Source organism: Camellia sinensis, chromosome 11 (assembly GCF_055761805.1).
Source record: "Camellia sinensis isolate YWXY chromosome 11, ASM5576180v1, whole genome shotgun sequence".
Lineage (NCBI taxonomy): Eukaryota > Viridiplantae > Streptophyta > Magnoliopsida > Ericales > Theaceae > Camellia > Camellia sinensis.
The window spans coordinates 170,556,836-170,579,437 of NC_138971.1; the positions used below are offsets into that span (position 1 = coordinate 170,556,836).

The 22,602-nt window shown below is 36.0% G+C and overlaps 1 protein-coding gene across 7 annotated transcripts; it reads left to right on the forward strand.

The window, feature by feature from the left end:
* The first annotated feature begins 336 nt into the window (after nt 1-336).
* Nucleotides 337-19,059, forward strand: LOC114257366 (uncharacterized). Of its 7 annotated transcripts, none has more exons than XM_082896122.1 (6): nt 337-830; nt 1,859-1,925; nt 2,894-2,942; nt 3,543-3,587; nt 3,952-4,020; nt 18,816-19,059. In XM_082896122.1, the coding sequence occupies exons 1-5, from the start codon at nt 534-536 to the stop codon at nt 4,016-4,018; spliced, it is 525 nt and encodes a 174-aa protein (XP_082752248.1). In that variant the 5' UTR covers nt 337-533; the 3' UTR covers nt 4,019-4,020; nt 18,816-19,059. The 7 variants fall into 7 exon arrangements, with proteins under 7 accessions (XP_082752248.1, XP_028052931.1, XP_028052929.1 ...); XM_028197130.2 differs by lacking the exon at nt 18,816-19,059 and adding an exon at nt 8,130-8,411; XM_028197128.2 differs by lacking the exon at nt 18,816-19,059 and adding an exon at nt 4,600-4,840.
* The last annotated feature ends 3,543 nt before the right edge of the window (nt 19,060-22,602 follow it).

Genomic DNA, 22,602 nt, shown 5'->3' on the forward strand with positions numbered 1-22,602 from the left:
GATGACCCCCACGGGCCAAACAAAATCGTCCAATGCTTTGTACAAAAATTAGCCAATAATTTCCAACCCCAATACACGGCTGCATTGTGTACGGCTGGGGCCCACCACTCTCTAATCATCTCTTACACATTTTTTTTATACAATTTTTTAATACACATTTTTTCATAAAAATCCAAAAAGTTAACCAAAATCTCCATATTTTTTTCTCAACTTTTTTAGTCCAAAAAGACAAAAAGTGCACTTTTTTAAGACACCCCAAACCAGCCCTTAATACCAGTGACCTTAAAAAAAATTCCCCAAAAATATATACCTGAAATCAACTTTACTAATATTTTTGAAACAATATTTTCGACCCCAAAAAAATAGAATTCGATATCGACCCGACCCGTCCCGACCCATTAACGAACTTGCTTCCTCAACATGTAACAGTAGTATCATCCAATCACACAGATAGCTCTAAAACTTGAAATCACACAAAGAGAAACGATTTTAGCAGTAGATTCAGTTGTTTCTGACTGGAAATCCGCGGAAAAATGGAGGCTGAGGAAGCAAACAAAGCGGACTCATCACCATCAACAACAACAACAGCAACAACCGACTCAGAAACCCTAGTTTCAGCAACCGAACCCAATCAGCAGCCGACACGTCACCAGAATCCTCTGCTAGCTGTAGAAGCAGGAGGAGAGAATCGAATCGGTGAATCGAAATCGATTTCTTCGTTAGACCAGAAGGAGATCGTGAGAGCTCTGGAAATCTTGGAGAGGGACTCGGTGGCCATCGCCGAGAGCTTCACTTCTCTCTTCGCTTCTCTCCGTTTGGCTCTCTCCGAGGTCAGTCAGCTTCATACGTAGCTTCTTCAGTTTCATGTGTTTCACTCACAGCAAATTTTGTATGATTTTTTTATTCATATTGTTGTGTTGATCAGAAGAGGGGACAAGAATGAAAATTGTGCATTGTTTTTGGTAGACAATGTGTCTTTTCTCTTCAAACGGTGCTGTTTGTTTAGATAGAAAATAATTACCGGAAGGTTTGATTTCACTTCACCATTTTTCTTCATTTCATGCTCAACTATTAATTTCATCTATTAAACATCTAACTGGACAGCTTAAATCATACAAAAAAAAATAAGTCTATTAAATTGGCTGTGAGGTGTATTTTATTCAAAATAGTAAGGAAAACAGGTGTTTTGTTGTACGATTAAACTTGAAACAGTTTTTTTTTTTAAAAATCAAATTAGGCTTCAACGGTTATTGATTTGTATAATTGTCTCTAATTCGACCACATAAACTAAAATTGTAAAATTTAGGGATTAGATAAATCACATTGATAATTTGGGGATGAAGTGGAAAAAATTGGTGATGGGTGTCTTTATTGATTTTTTTTCTTTTTTTTGGGGGGATAAATAAGCAAAACTTTATTAGGACAGCATCAAGACGATGTAAAGAATACAAAAAGAGTCAACGCAAAAAAACCTAACTAATCAAAAAAATGTTAATCTTGAACAAAAACCTAGTTTAGGGAGTATTTGAAGTATGCAGGTGGTTGGAGACTTGGACCATATGTTTGTCATTATTGAAGTATTAGATGGTTGTGTAATTGGATTTTAGACTTGAAGGTGAGCCGTGTATTATATTGGTGATTCTTTTGCCTCTGGAACACAAATTTGCTGGCAGTTTACCCATTTTATCAAACATCCATACGAGCCATAGGTTGATCAAATTCAAGATCTATATTGAGTTTGAAAAACTATGTGTCATATACATAATCAAAATATGTGGGAGGTTGTGTGTGTGTGTGTTTTAGAATTGGGTTTTTTATTGCAGTGTGCCTATATGACAGGACAATGTAATTTTTGCAGGCAACAAGCACTTCAGTTGATCACATGCATTGCTTCAGTGATGCTGCGGGCCGACTTCAAGAATGTGGTAAATAATGGATTGTTCTAAATGATATGGTGGTTAATTTATTTATCTGTTTGATAAATTCAAATGTTTTGGCAGAATTTAGATTATGAAAATGTTGGATAGCCATCCATGCGTTAGTTCCATCCATATGACCCGTCAGCAATCCAGTATGATTATGACTTCAATGATATCGTGGCTTGTTCACACTTCTTTCTCAAAAAGTGAAAAATGCTTTATTACTACTTTGATATAATAAAAATAAATATATTTGTAAATTAAAAACATGGGATTTGTAGTTACTTTCATGTATGTAAGAATGTGTATATGTTAGTTTTTCGTGCCCTAGCCTTGTCATTTCTTGATTTTAAAAAATTGTCATGTCAACCTAGCCCTGTTGCATCGTTTATATTGTATCCATATTCTGCGTCCGTGTTTGTGTTTCTTTGGTCAGTTTGCAAGTTGCTTGTGGTGAGGTAACATAAAAATGCTTACTAGTATTTTGTTGTTATTTCCCTCTGCGCCACCAAAATTCATCTTAAAGGAGGTGCTATTTGAAGAGAAATTTTCTTTAGAACTATAAATTTTATTTCGTAGCATGTTCAATGTATTGAAAACTTCTCAATATTGAATTATATTAATTTTCATTTTAGTTTAGTTTAGTTTAGTGCCTGGCTACATACTATCTCCTTCTGGCCTCCACGTCATGTCCAGGGAGATCCTGCTACCTGGCTGCATTTTTTCCAGTTGTAGCTACTTGCTCTTAAAGAAGAGCAGGATGATTGTTGCAACGCTGCGGGGATAGTTTGGTCGAGTTTTTTTATTATTTATAAATAGAGCAGTTTCTTCTCGTGACTCCTGTATTTTTCCCCCCTAAAAAAGGGAGACGTTTCTTTCTTATATTTTGTTCTTAACTAAACTCAATAGTTTGCCAACTTAAATCACGGATCCTCTGATTTGAACTGTTTCCTTCTGCTTGTCTTACTTTGCAGCACTTGATGCAGCGACAAAAGGGAATCGGTATATAAATTCCTGTCTGAGGTACAGAATTTGATTTCACCTTGCCATTATGATAAATGCTGATGCAGGGACTTTTTGGCTTATTTTGATCAATTTTCCACAACTGTTCCAACAAGGATGTTTTTCTTAATTCTGCTGATTTATACTCTGTCATATGCATTTCTTAACAATTTTTGGGCACTCATTATGCAAACTATTTTGTTGGTAGTAATTTAAATTCAAATTAGATACCAAAATGAAACAAGCGAAGATATGAGAGTTTAAGTCTCATATGCACTCATCAGCCAACATAGGCACAGCCAAGGACTGATAGAGAAAATAAACCAAACCAAACTAAGCCTTCTGTCGCAATCAAATGGGGGTTGGCTACATTTTCTCCATGATGTTCTTTTAATAAAAACCCTGCAGGGCCATAGGGGCCTATCTTGTTGCTGCCAGTTGGTGACTCATATCAGGAGTCTTAAATCAGTTTAGAAAATGGGAGTACCTCACTGATGGAATGTCTATGACTTCTAAAATATTTTTTGAGTGTCTTCATTATATCATCAAATATTACAAATTTCCCATCTTTAGCAAGTTCCATTTGTTCTGACTATTTCTTATTTGGAACTTATTGTGCAGATTGAACGAGGAAATGAAAGGCGTGGACAGTCTAGGCACACAACTGTATCCTTGGTTTTGCATGTGTTCAGTCACACACATCTTATCTTCTTTTTACCTTTGTCAATGTGTATTTTTTTGTCGTTGCCAAACTTACCCTTACACAAGGATCCCACTCCAATCTTGTATGGTATTTTTTAAGGCTCAAGGTTGGAGTGGTTGAAATCCGTTTTGTTTCTTGTATCATATATAAATAACATGCACACATTCACACGAAAGGGCCATAGAACTCGAAACCTATGCTCAACACACTCAAGGAAAATTGATGGTGGTTCATTAATTTTTTTTATAGCATTTACTCAAATCTTTTCATTTGTACGATGATTTTTCCACGTTGAAATTCAATTGCTTCCTTAATATCCCTGTGAAGAAAAATCTTGCGGAGGAATGTTGATACTTTGGACTTGGCTGTGAATAGGCTACTCCGGCTTCCATGATGGTATTGTGCTTGACACTCAATTCTCTCAATTAGAAAGGCTACTTCAAATTTCATTTTAATGTGTAAATTAATATGCTAGTTTTACTTGGGGTATTATTTTTACTGATATTATTGTTTTGGGAATTCAGGTGGTTGATATTACAGATGTTTTTGAAAATGCTAGGAAGAAAAACAAACTGATGCATTGTTTGAACCACTGCAGCGTGTGATTCTGTTTTTGTTTTTGTATTTTGTTTTATGAATATTATTTTGTTATTATTATTTTTATTTGGGGTCAGGGATACAAAACATGATAAAAGATGAAGAAACAAAACAATAGGGTAATTAGAAGTGGATGGAAAAAAGGCAGCCTTTGAGCTTTAGCCCAATTATGTGAAGCCCATATTCAAGCAAATTTAGCCCAATTATTTTCGTTTCATAAATAAACATCTCTAAGATTGTAATGTGTCATCAAAACTTGGAATATATGGTTTATAATTATCATGTCATTATTAATTTTATGACTTATATTGATTTATTTTTAATTTAAAATTAAAATATTGGTAATAAAATGGAAATATCTCCATTTTATCTTTGAAGTGGAGATGATGTGTTGTTCTCAATCAGATTGTGTGAGGAATTGGCGTATATCTCCAAAAAAAGGCAACCCATTTGTCAAGAGTCAGAAAATTTAATTTCATTCAACATTAAAGATTGTTGGCTTTATTGACACACTTGTATCTGTATATTTTTGGCAGTTTGTTATTATGTATATACTAGCGGATGACGCAAACGTGATGGATTTATATGTTTGTAATAAAATATAGGATTGTTTTGGGTATGATTTGTAAGTTGATTTTTTTGTTTATTATGAAAAGACGTGTAAAAAAATAAAGAAGTGATGATGTGATAAAAATAATTCAATAAGCAACCTATTTCTTGTGTCTCATATTAGTAATTTTCACCATTTAGCATAAATTAAATAAGTGCAATTATTTAGGTAAGTACACTTATTTAGGTCATATTATTTTTTTATTTTTTTACACATCTTTTTATAAAAATAAAAAAATATATTTATTTAAATCATTTTAAACACTTCCGAATGCATGCCATTCTTTCACAAAGTGACTTTAATTCGACTACAAGTACATGAACTCTTAATCTGTAATCAAAGTGGGTTTTGGGAAAATAAAAAGTACTTTTTGAACTAAACCACAATGAGACGAAAAGGAATAAAACTAAAAAAAGAGGGAAAACAGTGACATGAGTGGGGTTTGATACTAATAAGTTAGGCCTTTTTTGGGACCAATCCAGTTATTAATGGTTTTTGTTTTTCCAAGTCAAGATAATATATATTATTGCAAATAAAGAGAATAATATAACAAGGACAGTCATTAACTAAATTTACAAATACAAACAAAGAAAACCATATAGGATGAGTAGTCTCCAATCTCCTCACATCTCAATACTTGAAAGAGAGAGATGGCATTACAATGCTACCATGTTGCAGATCTATCTGAACCACAACCCTAATCATTAGTATTTCATTTGGCTAAAACTAAAAGGTCAGCTTATTTATTTGATTTGTTCTTGTCGTTATTTAATTTTAAAAATTTTGAGTTATTATTATTATTATTCTTTTACTTTTTAAGCCTATATTGACTTGATGATCTTCTAATTTTGAGTTTCTTATGAAAAAAGCTAGTGTAATTTATGTTAAAATTATGAGGTTTACGCTTTCTTATTTGCTTTGAGTTGGACCATTGAAAATGACCTGGTATAAGTTTCAACGTGTTTAGTATATATCTTAAGAAGCTTAAGAAAAAAAGAAAAAAAAAAACCCAAGCAAAAAATAAATAAATAAATAAAAAAACATAAAACAAATAATGCACAATTTTGGCAAGTTAGTTAAAAGTCAGTTTTCTTATTTTTTTATTTTTAGGTCATTTACTTCTCTATTTTTTTGCACGTTTTTTTTTAAAAAAAATTTAAAAATGAACTTTTAACCTACTTCCAAAAGAAATATGTTTGAGGCTCCGAAATTGTTTGGCTCGAAACTCAAAATGACGTCGTTTTGGATTCTCTTACCGTAACATGTAATAAAATTCTCTTACCGGTAAGATATATTACAATTCTCTTATCGATAAGATAATCCAAAACAACGTCGTTTTGGATTCGGGGCAAATTCAAGCTTAAAATGTTCAGACCCTGTAGCAGCGTTGCTTCCAAAAATAGGCCATAGTATGCAAACATGTAATCAAAACCTTTAAATTTAAGGTAAACAGTCTTATTTAAGAGATAATCAGAGGGTGTCCATGTAATTTACTCATAATAAGGGATTACTACATGTTAGTGAAGTCAGAAGAAGTATACATTTATGGAAAAGTTTACAAATTTAATTAATAAAATGTATAAAATTTTTCATTGATTTGATTTTTTTTTTTTTTCTGGAAAGTTACACTGGGAAAATTATTCATTGCTTTTAGGACATGTTGATGTGGTATTCTAACTTAGTTTTTATTGATTGAAATAGCAAGATCCATCATCTTTGGACAGTTCTTTAATAAATGGTGTGAAGCAATACTCTAAGACTAACTAATAACTTTTCCTATTATTGTGTTATTTTTCTTAAATGTAATGGCCTTATTTGATTTGTCTCTTGAAAGACAATTTAAAAAAAAAAAAAACTTCAAAATTTATTTAATTAAAAATTTTTGAAAAAAATAATTTAAAATTACTTTTATCTTTACGGGATATCAATCAATAACTTTTACACACGTTCACCTATTTAACTAAAAAAATAAATAAAATCCCAAACTTCAAACATGGCAATATCTCACTGTCAAAGTTCAGAAACATTGAGGGGCCATGGTACGACCCATTAAATAGTAATATTTATTTGGTATTAGTGAGGCGAAGGTTGAACATTCCAACCTAAATTAGTAAGAAAAAACTTCCACAATTGCATGATTGGGACAAGAAGTCTTTATTCGTGTCAATTTAACAAAAAAGTCTGATAATCTTAGGGATGGCAAGGGCCGGGTGGAGTTAGGGATCACAATTCCTGTTTCCGATCCTTGATGATGAAAATTCTCTCATCCTCGGCCTCGATCCTTGACGTGGAGCCTATTACCATCGCTGCTTCCACCCCTAACAGGATCAGGTTTCTCCTAAAAAAAAAATAAAAATAAATAAAACACAACAAAACAACAGCCACAGATCTACCATACCCTGGATATTCGCGGGCTTGCTTCTCCGATCTCTATTTCTTTTACCTGGACAAGGAGAAACAATAATGAAACAGTGCATTGGGTTGCAAAGGCTTTTCTAAGAGCATCTCCAATGCACTAGGCATATAATACTTGTTAGTTAAAATGCCTAGTGTGATTCACTTTTTTCAATTCCAATGCACTAGGCATATGATTAGGCATTTTGACTCAATTCATATTCACTAGCTACATGTAGCTAGCCTTCAACACTAGGCAAAATGTATTCAATCATTATGATCATTTCCCTCCATCTTTGTTGTTGACGTGTTATTCTATAAAATTAATAGTATTTGAATAAATAGCTAAAATAAAGAGCATGGTTGGAGTAAAAACATAAAATAATTGATAGGCAAAATAAAATATATACTTTATAGAAATATTTAGATAGGTAAAATACCTACTACCGTTGGAGATGCTCTAAGTCCTTGTAAATTGGGTTGTATGCCCACCTGCTACTCTTGTCTCCATACTCATTTATGATACTCTTGTCTCCATACTTATTTATGATATATCCCATTTTCCTCTTTAATTGAAAGTTTGGAAGTTCAAAAAAAACAAAAAACCTACCGTACCCTCTGCATTTGATGCTTCTCTTTAAACCAGAGAACAAACCCACCCAAGAACCCTTTAACCCTGGGTTTACAATTACTCTCTCTCTATTAAACCATCTATATACATTCTTTGTGCATATATATATATGTAATAATTGTGTTGATGGCTCAATTGTTTGAGTGCTTGCTTTACTATCAATATATATATATATATAACACTCAGATCTGGGACTTCCATGGCCAATTAACAAGCAATCATGAAGCATTTTTTCAAATCCATCTCTTTTTCTCTCTCCTCTCCATTTTTCAGGGTTTCAAATTTTTGGCATCGATTACTCGAATCATCTTCCGAAACAGAGACTAAGATTAAAACCCTAGAGGAGAAAATGAAGCCCAGATTTGCAACCAAGGCCCATCTACTGTGCTTTGTGGATCTGCGATTTGTGTGGATCGCTCACGGATCTGTGATGATCAACTCAGATCTCGGCTTACAACATTAATATCTACGCCGGCGGAAGAAGATGCGGCGGTAGGGAAATGGGAAGGGCTGTCGATGGTGGTGGATCGAAGAGGACGGTGGCGATAGAGTCGAGTCCGGATCCTCTCCTTGAGGAGGGTCCTTCATTTCCTGCTGGCAACGGCCACGATCTGTGGAAACAGATCCAACGGCTTTAATAAAAAATAAAAAAAAATTGAAAATGTAATTTTCAATTTCCCGCCCAAACGATATATGCACACAGCTCTGTTCCCACCATTCCATTCCAGCACAGACCTTCTCCATTTCCACGCAGCCCCTTCTCCTCACTCACCGGCAACCCACCCTCACCGGCGAACCCACGGCCAACGGCGACCCCCGACAGAGTAAGTTCTTCTTCTTATGCTCTCTCTCTCTGTCTGTGTTTGCTGTCCCTTTCCCAATATTTATATATTTATTAACTCAAGATAATAAATAAATGTGAAACAGTAAAGAGGAATAGCTGATATTTGTGCTGAATCAGATTTTTCAATTTCATATTTGTGTTTGCTCTAAAATTAAAATTAAAACCAAAGCAAATAACAAAGCACACTACTTAATATTCCAACTGCAATACACCCCAGACAGTACTTTTTCATCCATTCAAATGCAAAATATAATGAATCACTGCAACCAATATATGTTCAATCGCTTGAGAAATTAAAAGGTCCAAAAGGCGGACGCAAAAGATTCCATTAGGCAACACCATCTGTAACAAATGAAGTGTGTTCTCTACACACTCAGATTTTTCAATTTCATATTTGTGTTTGCTCTCCAGGGCGAACTATTTATTTCAATTTCATATTTGTGCTTCCTCAGATTTTTAATTTCCCAATAATACTCCCTTTCAATTGTTCATTTTTTTGTTTTATGTTTTTTGATGGTTTTTTAGTTAGTTTGTTGAAATTTATGCGACCCTTTTCTTGGATTATAATAAGTTTGATATACTATCATGCATCATTGGGTGCATAATAATGAAAAGATTGTCATGGTTTGCTTGTTCTTTGCCTTGCCTTTTGACCTTGCTCTGCAGTATTAAGAATGAGTTGGGCCTTGGATGAAATTGGTGTCCATTGTGTTGAAATTTGGCTATCAGTTGATGAATTTTATTGTTATCCATTTGTATTTATAGTTTTGTATTGTAATGGATTGTTGTCCATTTGATTATAATTTAATTTAGCTAATATATGATTTATAATTCTTGATTCGTGGCAGCTGAGAAACTGTGTCGAATTGTGCTGATTTTGGGCTGAATTCAGTTGCTGTTTGTTGCTGTTCCAAGGTGGTTGAAATTTGGCTGTTATAGTTGCTGATATTGGGCTCAAACTGTGCTGAAAGTGGGCCGAAACTGTGTGGAATTATGCTGTTTTTGGCTTGAAACTGTAGCTTTCATTATTTTCTTTTCATGGTTGTGTTTGTTTTTTTTATGCAAAAATTGTTGTAAAAGAAGATAGCTTTATATTGGATGCATGTTCGTAGTTAATATGATTTTCGAAATATATGGTATTTCAACTTCAGAAGTTTTGGACTTCATGGGTGCTGTCTTAAATTTTCTATTTATTTATAATTCGGTTTCAATATGGCATATTCATTGCCACACTTTTCGTTTACGACTCTAGATACCAACACAGGTTAGTGTGTTTCCCCAAGGACTATGATCAATTTTTTTTCCTGCATAAGAACCAACAAATAACCCAAATAGTTTGGGAATGAGTTTGGCATTATAATTGGTTTTTGGCATGGGGATGAGTTTGGGAATGAGTTTTTTTCCAGTAGCCAACTTTACACAAAAGTTTGGCATTATGATTGGTTTTTGGCATGGTTTTGGTTCTCAAGTCCTGTAAAGTGGCCCAAAATCAATATAGACAAGGCATAATAACATTCGTTAAGAGATTCAAAATCAAGATCAACAAACCATTTGCATAACTAAACATCCTTCTATAAACGCCAAAATACATCCGTTAACTTTGATCAAATACATAATAACATTCGTCAAATTACAACGAAGCCAAGCAGTCAATAAGTTATATCATAAGTATAAAATCATACAAATTACAATGACATACACCATCGCCTTGAAATAATTTTCAATCCTTTCAACCCTTCGAGCGTAGTCATCATTTTCATTTTTCATCCTTTCAAGTCTTCGACGATATATATAGCAGCTGTTCTTCCACAATGGCACAGTCTCGGTCTTAATCTTAGGTTGCTATTGTTAGTTGAAGTGGAATCCATTTTGTTAATCTGCATACACAAACCAATTCAAAAGTCATATATTCCATTATTTATGAGATAATGAAATCAAAAATCACCAACAATCTCATCAAATATATAATCATTTGTACTTTGTATAAAGAACATAACAAACTAATGCATTTACAGTTCTCTTTCCTTGGATGTCATAGTCTTATCTTCAACACTTTCTTCTTAAAAATGTGAGAAGATTATGCACAATTCAGAGCAGAAAAGGCAGATATTGCAAAGAAATATTGAAAACCTAATAAACATTCCAACATTAATTATAAAAACTTAAGCTTGAACATTATCAAGATCAAAATAGACAGCCAGAACAAAACCCTGGTGCCATTTACAATTCCAAACACTACATATATATATACCTATAAAAGAACTACCAATTTTTGGCAAAGAGAGAAAAAAAACACACATACATTGGCAGTGCCCTTTGTGAATCCCTTCAAACCCCTTTCTAATTTTCAAATATAATAAAAATATACACACATACAAATATATATACACACAATTGGAGCTAACAGGGGTAAAGAAAATTAATTGGAAAAAAAAAAAGGTCAATCAAAGACTTTCTTTTTTTTTCAACACTCAGTTTTTCAAAGAAGAACCAACTTGGGATTGAAAAAAAGAGTTGAAGAAGTTGCGAAAAAAATTAACAAGGAATGGCGTATTTGTAGGGCAAAGGAAGAGAGAGAGAGAGAGAGAGAGAGAGCTTGCCGGTGAGGGTGCGTCGCCGGTTGATTCGTCGGTGAGTGAGAGTCAAAGGCGTCGGAATGTCGCTGTGGGTTCGCCGGTGAGGGTGGACCGCCGGTATGGGTCGCCGGTGAGTGAGGAGAAGAGGCTGAGCGGAAATGGGGCAAAGGGCTGCTGGAATGGGAATGAGTGTATGAGTGTTTGTATATGAGTTATATTCGCCGTCGGGAGTCGCCGTTGGCCGTGGGTTCGCCGGTGAGGGTGGGTCACCGGTAAGTGAGGAGAAGGGGGCTGAGTAGAAATGGAGAAGGTCTGTGCTGGAATGGAATGGTGGGAACAGAGCTGTGTGCATATATCGTTTGGGCGGGAAATTGGAAATTACATTTTCAATTTTTTTTTTTATTAGAGCCGTTGGATCTGTTTCCACAGATCGTGGCTGTTGCCAGTAGGAAATGAAGGACCCTCCTCAAGGAGAGGATCCGGACTCGATAGAGTCCGCCAACAGAGAGAGAGAGAGAGAGAACAAAGCACAGAGAATAGAGTTTGGTTTGATTCAGTGCTGTTTGGTTTAGGGAAATGTTGTCGTGCTCATCTCTAAACATATATATATATATATACACACACACGAGGGACCTATCACTGTCCCGGCCAGAAAACCATAGGTGATCTAATTTTTAATACTAGCCTTGGCCTTGTAAGGGTAATTTCGAGAAAAACCTGGCTGTCGGGGAGGGGCGATTCGGGTTCCCGTTGGGCTGGGTTGAAATTGTCATTCCTAGGTAATCTAGGCTTATCAACTCAGATTTTTGAGGGTTGATATTTGTTTGGCGGAAATTAAGATTGTGTAGTTTGGGATTTACATATAGAAAATTTGAATTACAAGATGATAATTCTAAGGGTAAATTACACTTATCTTCGTTGACGTGTTTGACAAAAATAAGAATCTCTCTTGTGATTTTAATAATTACAATAATTTCTCCTACTTTACCTGACAATGCCAAGATTTCCCAATGTCGTCTATTTTGCACGAACGACATTAGTAGCCTATGCAAAATGACCATATTATCTTTGTTTTCGCCTGGGAAAAGATGAAAATAACGGAGAAAGAGAAGTCAATCCAATAAGAGCTTTCACTTCTAGTCCTATTGGCTGACCGCCTTATCAAATCTACCAAAGAAACTGAATCCTCCAAGTCTGACTGCATCGATATTGTCAAGCAAACCGACTTTCTCTCCTTCAAGCTCCGATTTACCGTCTGCCACCACCACCACCACCACCACCACTACCACCACGGCCAAGTCGTCTCTTTATGAGCACCTCGTCTACCGCAGTGCCATTGACGTCTCCAAAACCTTGGAACAAGCCCTCACCTTAGTCCGCAAGTGCAAGCGGAGTGGCGTTCTTCGGCAGGTGTTCACCATCACCACCAGCGCCGACTTTTGCAAGGTCCCCAGCCTCTTGGAATTGTCCATCACTGACGTCAGTTGGCTCCTCTTCATCGCTAGCAACGACCCCATCCTGGCCATACTTTGGTTCTCCATCGCCTCCATCCAAATGGGGCGTATCCTCCGTAACGGCATTGACGCCGCCAACAACTTGGCCTTCCTCGGCCGCGACAACGATTACAACAAGAAAATGATAGTTAAAGAAGGTGGAGTTGTACCCTTGCTCAAGTTGTTAAAAGAAAGGGTTTCCCCTAATGTTTAATGGGCCTCCATTACTATTTTCTACTTGGTTAATGATCAGGACACGGTCCGATCCATCACTTGTGAGCTGGCTGTACCTTTAATTGTTAAGGTTCTGGCTGATTCCCCCATCAAAGTTAAGGTTTTGGCCACAAAAATGCCCTTTGTTCACAAAAGACGAAATTCCCTTTGGTGAGCCTCGTTGAGTCAACGACTATGACAACAACGCAAAAACGGCAAGAAATTCGACGATTTGACACATTTTTGCAATGTTTCGGAGCCTACAGTACTTGATCATCGCCTTGGCTTTCTCCGCTTGAATATTGCGATTATCCATTGTTTATCGAGAAAGTGACGGGAAAATGTCGGAAAATAGAGGGGTAAAAAAACAGTGAAGAGAAACTGAAATCAGGTTCTCGGTTCTACATTCAAAATGTTTGTAAGAATTTTGTGATTCCAATAAGAATAGAGATATATATAATTACAATATACAAGGGTATTATGTAAGGTTTTTTGGGGATGGTGGGTTCTGAAATTGAAAATATAGTAGTGTGAAGATTAGGGAAAATTGCAGATTTTCTAGGAAAATTTAGGAAATGAAAGATTAAAAAGGAAATGAAAAAGAAAATCTACATAGAAATGGAAGAAGAAGATTGTGTATACATTGACATACAGAGAGACAGTGAAAACAACCCTTTGTCTCTTTGCCTTTCTCTCTTTCTAGCTTCTTCATTTTCTTCACGGAGATCAACCTTCTTCACGTTGATTACTGTCGTCTTTCTCTCTCTGTCTCTCTCTCAAGAATTCAATGTGTATTGTGAAAACAGCTGATTAGGGATTTTGTGAACAAATGGCATTTTCGTCTTTTCGCAGGCAAAAACAAGGGTAATATGGTCAATTTGTATAGGCTACTAACGTCGTTTGTGCAAAATAGACGTAATAGGGGAATCTTGACATTGTCAGGTGAAGTATAGGAAGTTACTGTAATTATTAAAATCACAGAAGAGATTCTTGTATTTGTTAGAAACCTCAAGAGAGGTAAGTGTAATTTACCCTAATTCTAAATAATTTATGTGTAGTTAAGTTTGAATTCGTAATATTGTTGCAATTTAACAGTCAATTTTTTACTTTCTTAGACACTCGAGCCATTAAATTATTCTCTATCTAAACTTATAGTATCTCTCTCTAAGCCTTCTATTGGGTGTGCCGTTGGGGGTAGGGAGAGGTTCTGGCTGCGGGCCTCTTCTTTCCTCATTTTACCCCATTTTTCTCCTGTTCTTTATTTTTTTACTTACTAATATTGGAAGTTTTTCCTTCTAACCTTTTTCAGTGTCGCCACCACTACACTGCTATCTTTTCACCTTCACAGATCCACCCTCACTAGATCTGCCTCTAGACATCAGTATTAGTGTCGCATCTCCCTTTTTCCGACTTTCAAGTCTGATGTTTGGCTTGCGCCCAAACTTTCACTCTTGCGCTCAAAACTTTAAGATCTAGTTTTAGATCTTCTCACAATCTAATTACCAACGCTGTTTAATGCATTCGTTTCACGCTAGGCGACCACCTCAACTTCAATGTTTCATCTTGATGAGCGGATGTGGGGTTTTCAAATTTCAAATTGAAGATTATGGTATAATGAAGCTTTAGTTGCGTTTGGCAACTTGGATATTGTTTTCGGTTTGCTTTTTTATTTTTTTATTATTTGTTGTAATAATCCTTCATGTGTGGAGGTTATGTCCCTCCATTGTGATGATTTTTTCTTCTTTTCTATGGAGGTTAGGATTCTTCCTCCTATGAAAGTTTGTTATCTCTTTATGAGATCTTTTACTACTGCGTACGAGATTGATCCTTTTTTATTGATTTTGTAATGAAAAATTTCTTTCCGACCTAAAAAACACACTCGAGCCATTGTGTCCCAATCCAACTCCATTTCTAATGTTATTGTTATTATTAATATAAAGAAAAAAAGGTAAATTATAAATACGCCACTAAGTTTTGTTTCAAATACAATTGCTCCTTGTGATTTTAAAAATTATATTACATTCCTTAAAGTTTCAAATTTTAACAAATAGCCTTTTTATTAATAAATCATCAAGTCCATAACACATTTTAATAATGTCATAAATTTATTTTAATTAATAATTTAAGTAATTTTATTATTGTATAGGAGAATCATTAAAATTTTTATTTTTTCAATTAATTATGTTAAATAAAAAAGAGTAAATTACAAACACATCCCCTGAGGTGTACTTAAATTACAAATTACTCTATGTGATTTTAGAAATTACATTATGCCCCATAAGGTTTCTAATTTCATAACAAATAGGTCTTTTCATTAATAAATCATCAAGTTAATTAACAGTTTTTAATAATGTTAAAACTTTATTTCAATTAATAATTCAGATAATTTTATTATTGTATAGATGAACAATTAGAAATTTTACTTTTTTAATTAATTCTGTTAAATAAAAAATTTTGACATGGAGGTATTTGTAATTTTTCAAACTACAGGGACAATTCATAATTGAAACAAATCTCAGGAAGTGTATTTGTAATTTACCCAATAAAAAATATAACAATGGGATATTTATAATTTTTTCAAATTATATGGGACATTCCGTATTTTAATCAAAATTAAGGAGATGTATTTATAATTTATTCAAATAAAAATAAAATATATGTTTGATGTTTAAATTTTTGATTTAAAAATAATTGAGGGAGTGACTGAAGGTGGTTTTAACTGAAAGTGATGACTAGAGGTGATTGTTGATCATAAGGTGGTGTGGCTGAAGGGGAGGAGGCTGTTGTTTTGTTGTGCCTCAATTTAAGCCGTATTATGGATTTATTTTTATGATCTAAACCATTTATTTTGTAGGGTTCATCGAGTGTTTTATACATATCAAAAATTATATTGATCGGATATCGATTTGTATATTTTTTATACTATTTTAAAAGAAAAAAGATTGTTTATTTTATTTTTAATATAATAAATGTAATCCAATCAAATGATTGTCGATATTTAATTAATATAATTCTTAACACGCTTGAAGTACTCAACAAATTTTATAAAATAAATAATTTAAATTATAAAAATAAACTCATAATAAACTCCAATTAAAACACAACAATTACTACTGTATCTTTTGCGCAACAACCACGCATTATTCCAGTTGAAGGAAGTCTTTGGCGACAATGGCAAGAGGTGAGGGGTGATTGAATGTGGTGGTCAATGATCGTGATGACAGGTGGGTAGCGACCAAAAAAATGTAAGACAAGAAGGAGACAATGAAAATTATTATTTTTAAATGAGTGTAACAAACTTTTTTTTAGTTACAATAATTTAATAATTTTTTTATAATTTGTAAAAATAAAATAACAGCGTGCTCATTTTTTCTTCTTGTTTTATATACATAAACATAAGTATAAATATGTAAAAGGCAAATTACTTTAGTGGTCTTTATATTTTATTTTTTTGTTATTTTGATTCTTATAATTTTAAGTGACTCAATTTTGATCTTTAATTTTAGATTTAATTTAAATTTGATTTAATTAATAATATCGTTAGTATTTTTTAAGAAAAATTATCACTAAATTTGTTGAGGTTAACTAACCGAGTTGAATAAGTTTAAATTTTATCCTAAAAAATATAGCACGTGACACTTATGTGCGTATTTTTCATAAAAAATATTAAGAGTTATAGCGATTCCGGTTTTTCCCTTGGTTGTTTAACTGTAATCCGGACTCGGTTCTATGGTTGTGTTGTCGTTTTATTCTCGTTTCTATCCTTTACTCTTAGTGTTTGCGTTTTAGGATGTATTGAGCATGTTCCGAACAGGTAGATTGAGTTTTGGCCTCTAATGTTGTTGCCCAGATTTTTGGTGTTACGCTCGAGCGAGTCATTCTGCGCTCGAGCGGAGTTTGGTTTTTAGTTGTCTGCTCGAGCGGGGTTTACACACTTCTAGTATTTCGTGGCCCTGCAAAACTTCTGCAGGTATGTTTTCTACGCTCGAGCGGGTTTGTTGGCGTTCGAGCGGGTAGTTCTTTTTCTGAAAAGTTCTGGGAGATGAAAATCTGCGCTCGAGCGGACTGGTTCTTCACGCTCGAGCGGATGTGTTTTGCTTTTGTTTCTTGGCGCTCAAGCGGTCATCCTTACGCTCGAGCGGTGCCAGATATTTGTGCTTGACGCTCGAGCGTTCTATTCTCAACTCGAGCGGGTCGTGCGTACATGAGTTATCCGTTGGGTGATTTTAAATCATTTTTCACTTTTTTTTCTCTCTCCTATGTTTTTAAAAACCCATTTTTGAGAGCTCCTCTCTCTAGAATCTCCCTTCTCTCTAGGGTTTGATCTAGCTAGGGTGTTCTCCTTACCTTTGGTCTTTGTAAAAGTTGGGTTGATCGTCACGAGCTATCTTTTGATATGAAAATATTGAGTTTTGGAGCACGTTGAGTTTCTTCGTCTTCTCCGTTGAGTGTCATCTTTTGAGGTAGGGATATCCTACTCTTCCTTATGGATTTTGTCTTTAAATTTTAGCATTTTGATATGTTGGGTGTTGTTGGGTAGATTTGAGAAAGTTTGGATCTTTTGTGTAATTTTACAAAAGTTGGAGTTTTGTTTGAAATAGACCTATATGCAAGTTTGGTATGAAAGAAAATGAGTTGGATGATGGATCGTGGATGAAAATGAAACCTTAGAGTTGTTTTGTTAATTAAGGTAATTTGCTCTAATTGTTTTAATTAATTAATGTATATAATTGATTAAAGGGAATGAGGAATCGAATTGGAAATGTTGAAATTGGGAATGTATGGGACTAAAGGGTGTAGTTAAATCATTTATTGCTCACCTAATTGAAATGTTGATATATTATCCATTTGTGCATTTATTTCTTGTTTAGAAATAATTGCTTTGGGCTACCGGTGGAGGGTAGTATTGATTGTTGTAGACAATGCATGATGATTAGGCAAACTAAAACTAATCAATCGGATGTGTCATAGAGTGTGACGGTTGATAGAATACATTAACTTTATGTATTGATTGATTGTGTATATGACCAATGTGTTTATATGCATTATGTGTAGACGGTTGATAGAATACATTAATTTTATGTATTGATCGATTATGTATATGATTCTGTATTTATATGCATTGTTTGTGTATGGGAGGAGATGGGGGATGTACTCCACGATTTAGGGGAAGATGGGGGATGTACCTCTAAACCAGTTAATGGTTAAGGGAAGATGGGGGATGGACTCGGGGATGCAGCTCATATGCTTTCCCATTGAAGTGTTGATACAGCTCATATGCTTATCTAGTTGAAGTGTTGATACAGCTCATATGCTTATCTATTGGAATGTTGATACTGCTCATATGCTTATCTGTTGTAGTCTTGATATAGCTCATATGCTTATCTGTTGAAGTATTGATATAGCTCATATGCTTATCTGTTGTAGTAGTGATATAGCTCATATGCTTATCTATTGAAAAGTTGTTTAATTTGATATAGCATTAAAATGTATATCATCATCGTTTGCGAAGTATGGAAGTAAGTTATGTGTTTTTGGTACAACACCAAAATGTGTATCCACCTTGAATTTCGAAAGTGTTCTAGTGATGAACTATAATCTCATCAAATGTTTTGGCCAGAGTACTGAGCCTTGTTTTCAAACTCAAAGTTGAATAAGAAATGGAAAGTGAATTGTAACATAAACTTGGCTGTCATGGAATTGTAATAAGATGTAAATGGAAGTGTAAGTATTGACCATCTATCAGTTGCTAATCTTTTAGGCATTGTTCATAGTCGGTTTAGTATGTTTCTACTGGGCTGTGGCTCACCCTATATGGGAACATCATTTTCAGGTACAGGTAGCATGCCACCTCCAAGGACATAGCTTGGGAGGCTAGAGACGGATAGACTTTTGTTGTCTTATTTCCTTTTGATGTATTACATGTAAATTCAAGCCAAGGGCTTAATGTGTAATTGAGTTAGTACTCTCTTTTGTAACCAAGTGTTAACTTGGAAAGCTGTAAGCCCGTAGGGCATTTGCTTTTGTTGTTAACATGTAATACTTTTGTAATGAAATACTCTGATGAGTTGAAGAATGTAGATCTTTTATATATAAATGCATGTTTATATTGTTGGGTTTAATGTTATTATTTTGAGGGCGTGACAACTTGGTATCAGAGCTTACCGGGTTCGAATACTTTGGGTACGTGGGAAGTGATTAGTATCACAATGGGTTTGTCTCGCTTGTTAGAGACTTAGATGTAATGTTATGTACTTATGTGATTATTCGGGTATGGAATGTAGTTTCTTGGATGTTGATTGGATCCTTGGGTTTCTGGGAGTCCTGTTGGAAAGGCACTTGATCAATGCTGTTTCTGACCGGAACTCTGGTAATGCCTCGGGACTATCATTATCCGAAAATAAAATTCGTAAGTGCTTATGTGTTTATGTGCTTACGTGGAGTGAATTACAGTTGTCCATGTATTAGGACGTGAGTGTTTAGCTTCGGCACATGTATGAGTGTGCTAACGTGTCTCTGTTACATTTACTAGGATGCCTAGGCGAGGAAGTTGCGATTTCCCTCCTTCCGCTCGGCAAGAGTTGCGGAAACAGTTTGTGGAGTTACGCCAAGGTACTACACCTTTGGTGCGGTTCGAAAGATGGTTTGTTAACTTGTCGAGGTTTGCTCCAGAATTGGTGGAGACGGAGGACTTGCGTTGTTTCGAGTTTGAGAGTAAGTTGCGTGACGACATCCGTGTAAGGATAGCGGAGTCTTGGCATAAAAGGTATAGTGTGCTTGTTGAGGCAGCTGCCCATGTAGAGGTTGCGGTGCTAGCAATGGGGCAAAGTGGGGAGGGAGCCATCTCAGCAACTCCCGTGACTCAGGGTGTTGGTAGGCCTTTTATGAGGCAGAGGGGTTTAAACCCGCAACAGGGAGGTCGGGCTAGAACTACCCTTCCAGTGTCGGATTTGGGTTCGGGAGAACGTAAACAGAGGGGTGTCATTTGTTTCAAATGTGGTTTACTGGGCCACAAGGTTTCGGGTTGCCGACAGAAGAAGGGGGCAGGGTTAGCAGTTCAACCAGCAGTTGTACCACCAGGATCATCTAACCAGCCGGGTTTTGGACCGATCAAATGCTCAGTGCGGAGGCAGTTGTTGGGGTCTTCATCAGCCCAGATTCTGAACCAGTCTCGTGCTCAGGCACCGCCTACTTGTTGGATGTGTAATCAGCCGGGTCATATTCGACGTTTCTGTACTCAGCTGGGAGCTTCTTTAGGGGTTTTACAACCTAGCCAGGCTCAGTTTCATTCGACTGGGCAGGAACAGTATCGTTCTGGGGGACTAGCAGGCCAGATTGCGAGGGCCTCAGTAGAGTCGAGTTCCCAAGCCCCAGTTGGGGAAGTTTGTAGTTGTTCCAGGTGTAGACAGAGGGGACACGTCAGTAGTTCTTGTCCGTGGCTTGTAAGCTCGTAGGTTATCTTATGTTCGGGGATGACTAACTTCGGCGGTCCAGCAAGGGACGGTAGTGGTGGTAGTACCGATGGGATGGTTTTGTTTTGACTAATCCGTTTTCCAATCAGTGGATTATTGTTTTGTGATCATTGGGTTCTGTTGTGTAACCAATGTGTTTTGGGGGCTGTTGAAACATCTAAACTGTTTGTTTATCTATATATATATATACATATATGCTTTGTTTGTTAATTTTCCTGGATTGGGTGAATTGGAGCATGTTGTAGCTCTAAAGTTTTATTAATGTAATAAGTTGATGTAAAATCATAAAAATTTTTTTGGTATCAATGCCCTTTTTATGCGTGCGTTTTGGTTTGGGAGGAATGAGGGCTGATGAGCCATGCTTTCAAATTTGAAAGGATTACTGAGAGATGTTTATCTTAATCAGGATTACAAGGAGGCAAGAACAGTTATACTTACCGGGTGTTCGAAATTTCATTAGTGTTATCTATTTGACCTTATGTGCGTGAAAGTGATGTTGATCTACTGTCGTGAGGACTCCTCGAGGGGATGTGAAGTGTGCGAGTAATACTAGGTGTAGTATGTATTTAATATGGTGCTTTACAAGGGCATAGTGCATAACCTTATTAGGAATAGACTTGTACCTTCGTGGTAGGTAACGCTGCCGAATTGGCATATGTACTGGTTGGTTGTTTCGATTGAGGGAGTGTTAGCCCCTACATGAGGGTATGGTTGTTGGCATCGGGGAGTGATGTATTGTATGCAGTTGGTGCTATATCTCGGGTAGTAGTATATAGGTATTTCTTAAGTTTTTGGGCTTCTTTATTATGATCGAATGTGATAGGTTTGTACCTTAACACTGGTTAGGTCGGGAGATGCTATCGTAAGGGTTGATTGGGTGTACAGCCCGTAGTTAGGGTGTGATCCGTGGATGGAGTCACAGTGGTATGGTGTTTGCGGATAGAGATGTGGGTTAATAGTGAGGAGGGTGAGGACCTTTACTCTGTTGGATAGTTAGAAGAGTGAATCTTTGAAAGCCTTGTCGGCGACCTGTAATGGTGTCGGGGTTTGGTTCTTGATGGTTGCCTAGCGGTAGTTTTGACTAGTGGTTCCGCACGGAGGCTGGACCTCTTGATGGTACTCTCGAGATGAGTGACACGTAAGATGTAGAGTAACGAGTGGACCTTATGAGTTATTGTGGGATTCAGTGTGGGAGTAAGAGGACTTGCAAAATAAGGAGGTTTTGCCTAGTACGGTTGATTGTGTTAGATGTGATGGTTTCGAGAGTTGTGTGGTGTTGGCAAGACTATGTGAGAATGTTCGTGGGAATGTGAGATTTGTATCTCGAGTTAGTGGGAATGGTACCTGTATGTTGGTTCGTGTTTTGGATCTTGCTAGTTAGTGAGTCCGTGGTGACCCCATTGGTTGTATAGGGGTAGTATTCGTATTCTGATTGGTTATCAATCGTTGGGTTTGGGTTGTGAGTGGATGCCGGTAGCATTCTTGGAAGAAAGAATAGTTCGTGTTCTAGAGTAATGAGTATAGCGTTGATCAAAGTGATCCTTCGTGTTTGGGTTGTTGTGATTGAGGTTGACCATGTCGGTCTTCAGTCAAGGAAGTAAGCAGGCTTACTAGATAGTCATGGTGGGGGACGGTGATTTCCTTAGACGCAGTGTTGATATGGTTTAATTTTAGGAGATCCGGTGAGATTCCAAAATTTGTGGTTTGTGTAGAGAACTCCATGGTTAGGGTTAGTGGTTTAAGTGGCACATCAGTGTGTGGATTGCTGAGTGTAGAGTTTATTGAGTTGACTAGTCAGCTTGTCAGTATTGGGTTTTGGGTTGGCATTGGTCACCTTGAGTTTAGTCTCGTTTGTTGTAGACTTTGTATGTTGATTAGGGAAAACTGAAACTAATCGAACATGTTTTGTCATTGAATCTGACAGTTGGAATAATACATCTTATATGTGTATTGATTGATCATTGTGAAGGATTGGCTTTTTATACATTATGTATGTATGATGTTTGGTTTGATATAGATACAGCACTAAAATGTGTATCATTTGTGTATTAAACGGGGGTATTGTTGGGATGAGATATGCTCTCGTTTGGTTGTTGGCCAGGTCTTGAGCCGTATTTATGATATTTTTTTTTGTAAAGGGAGGCGGGA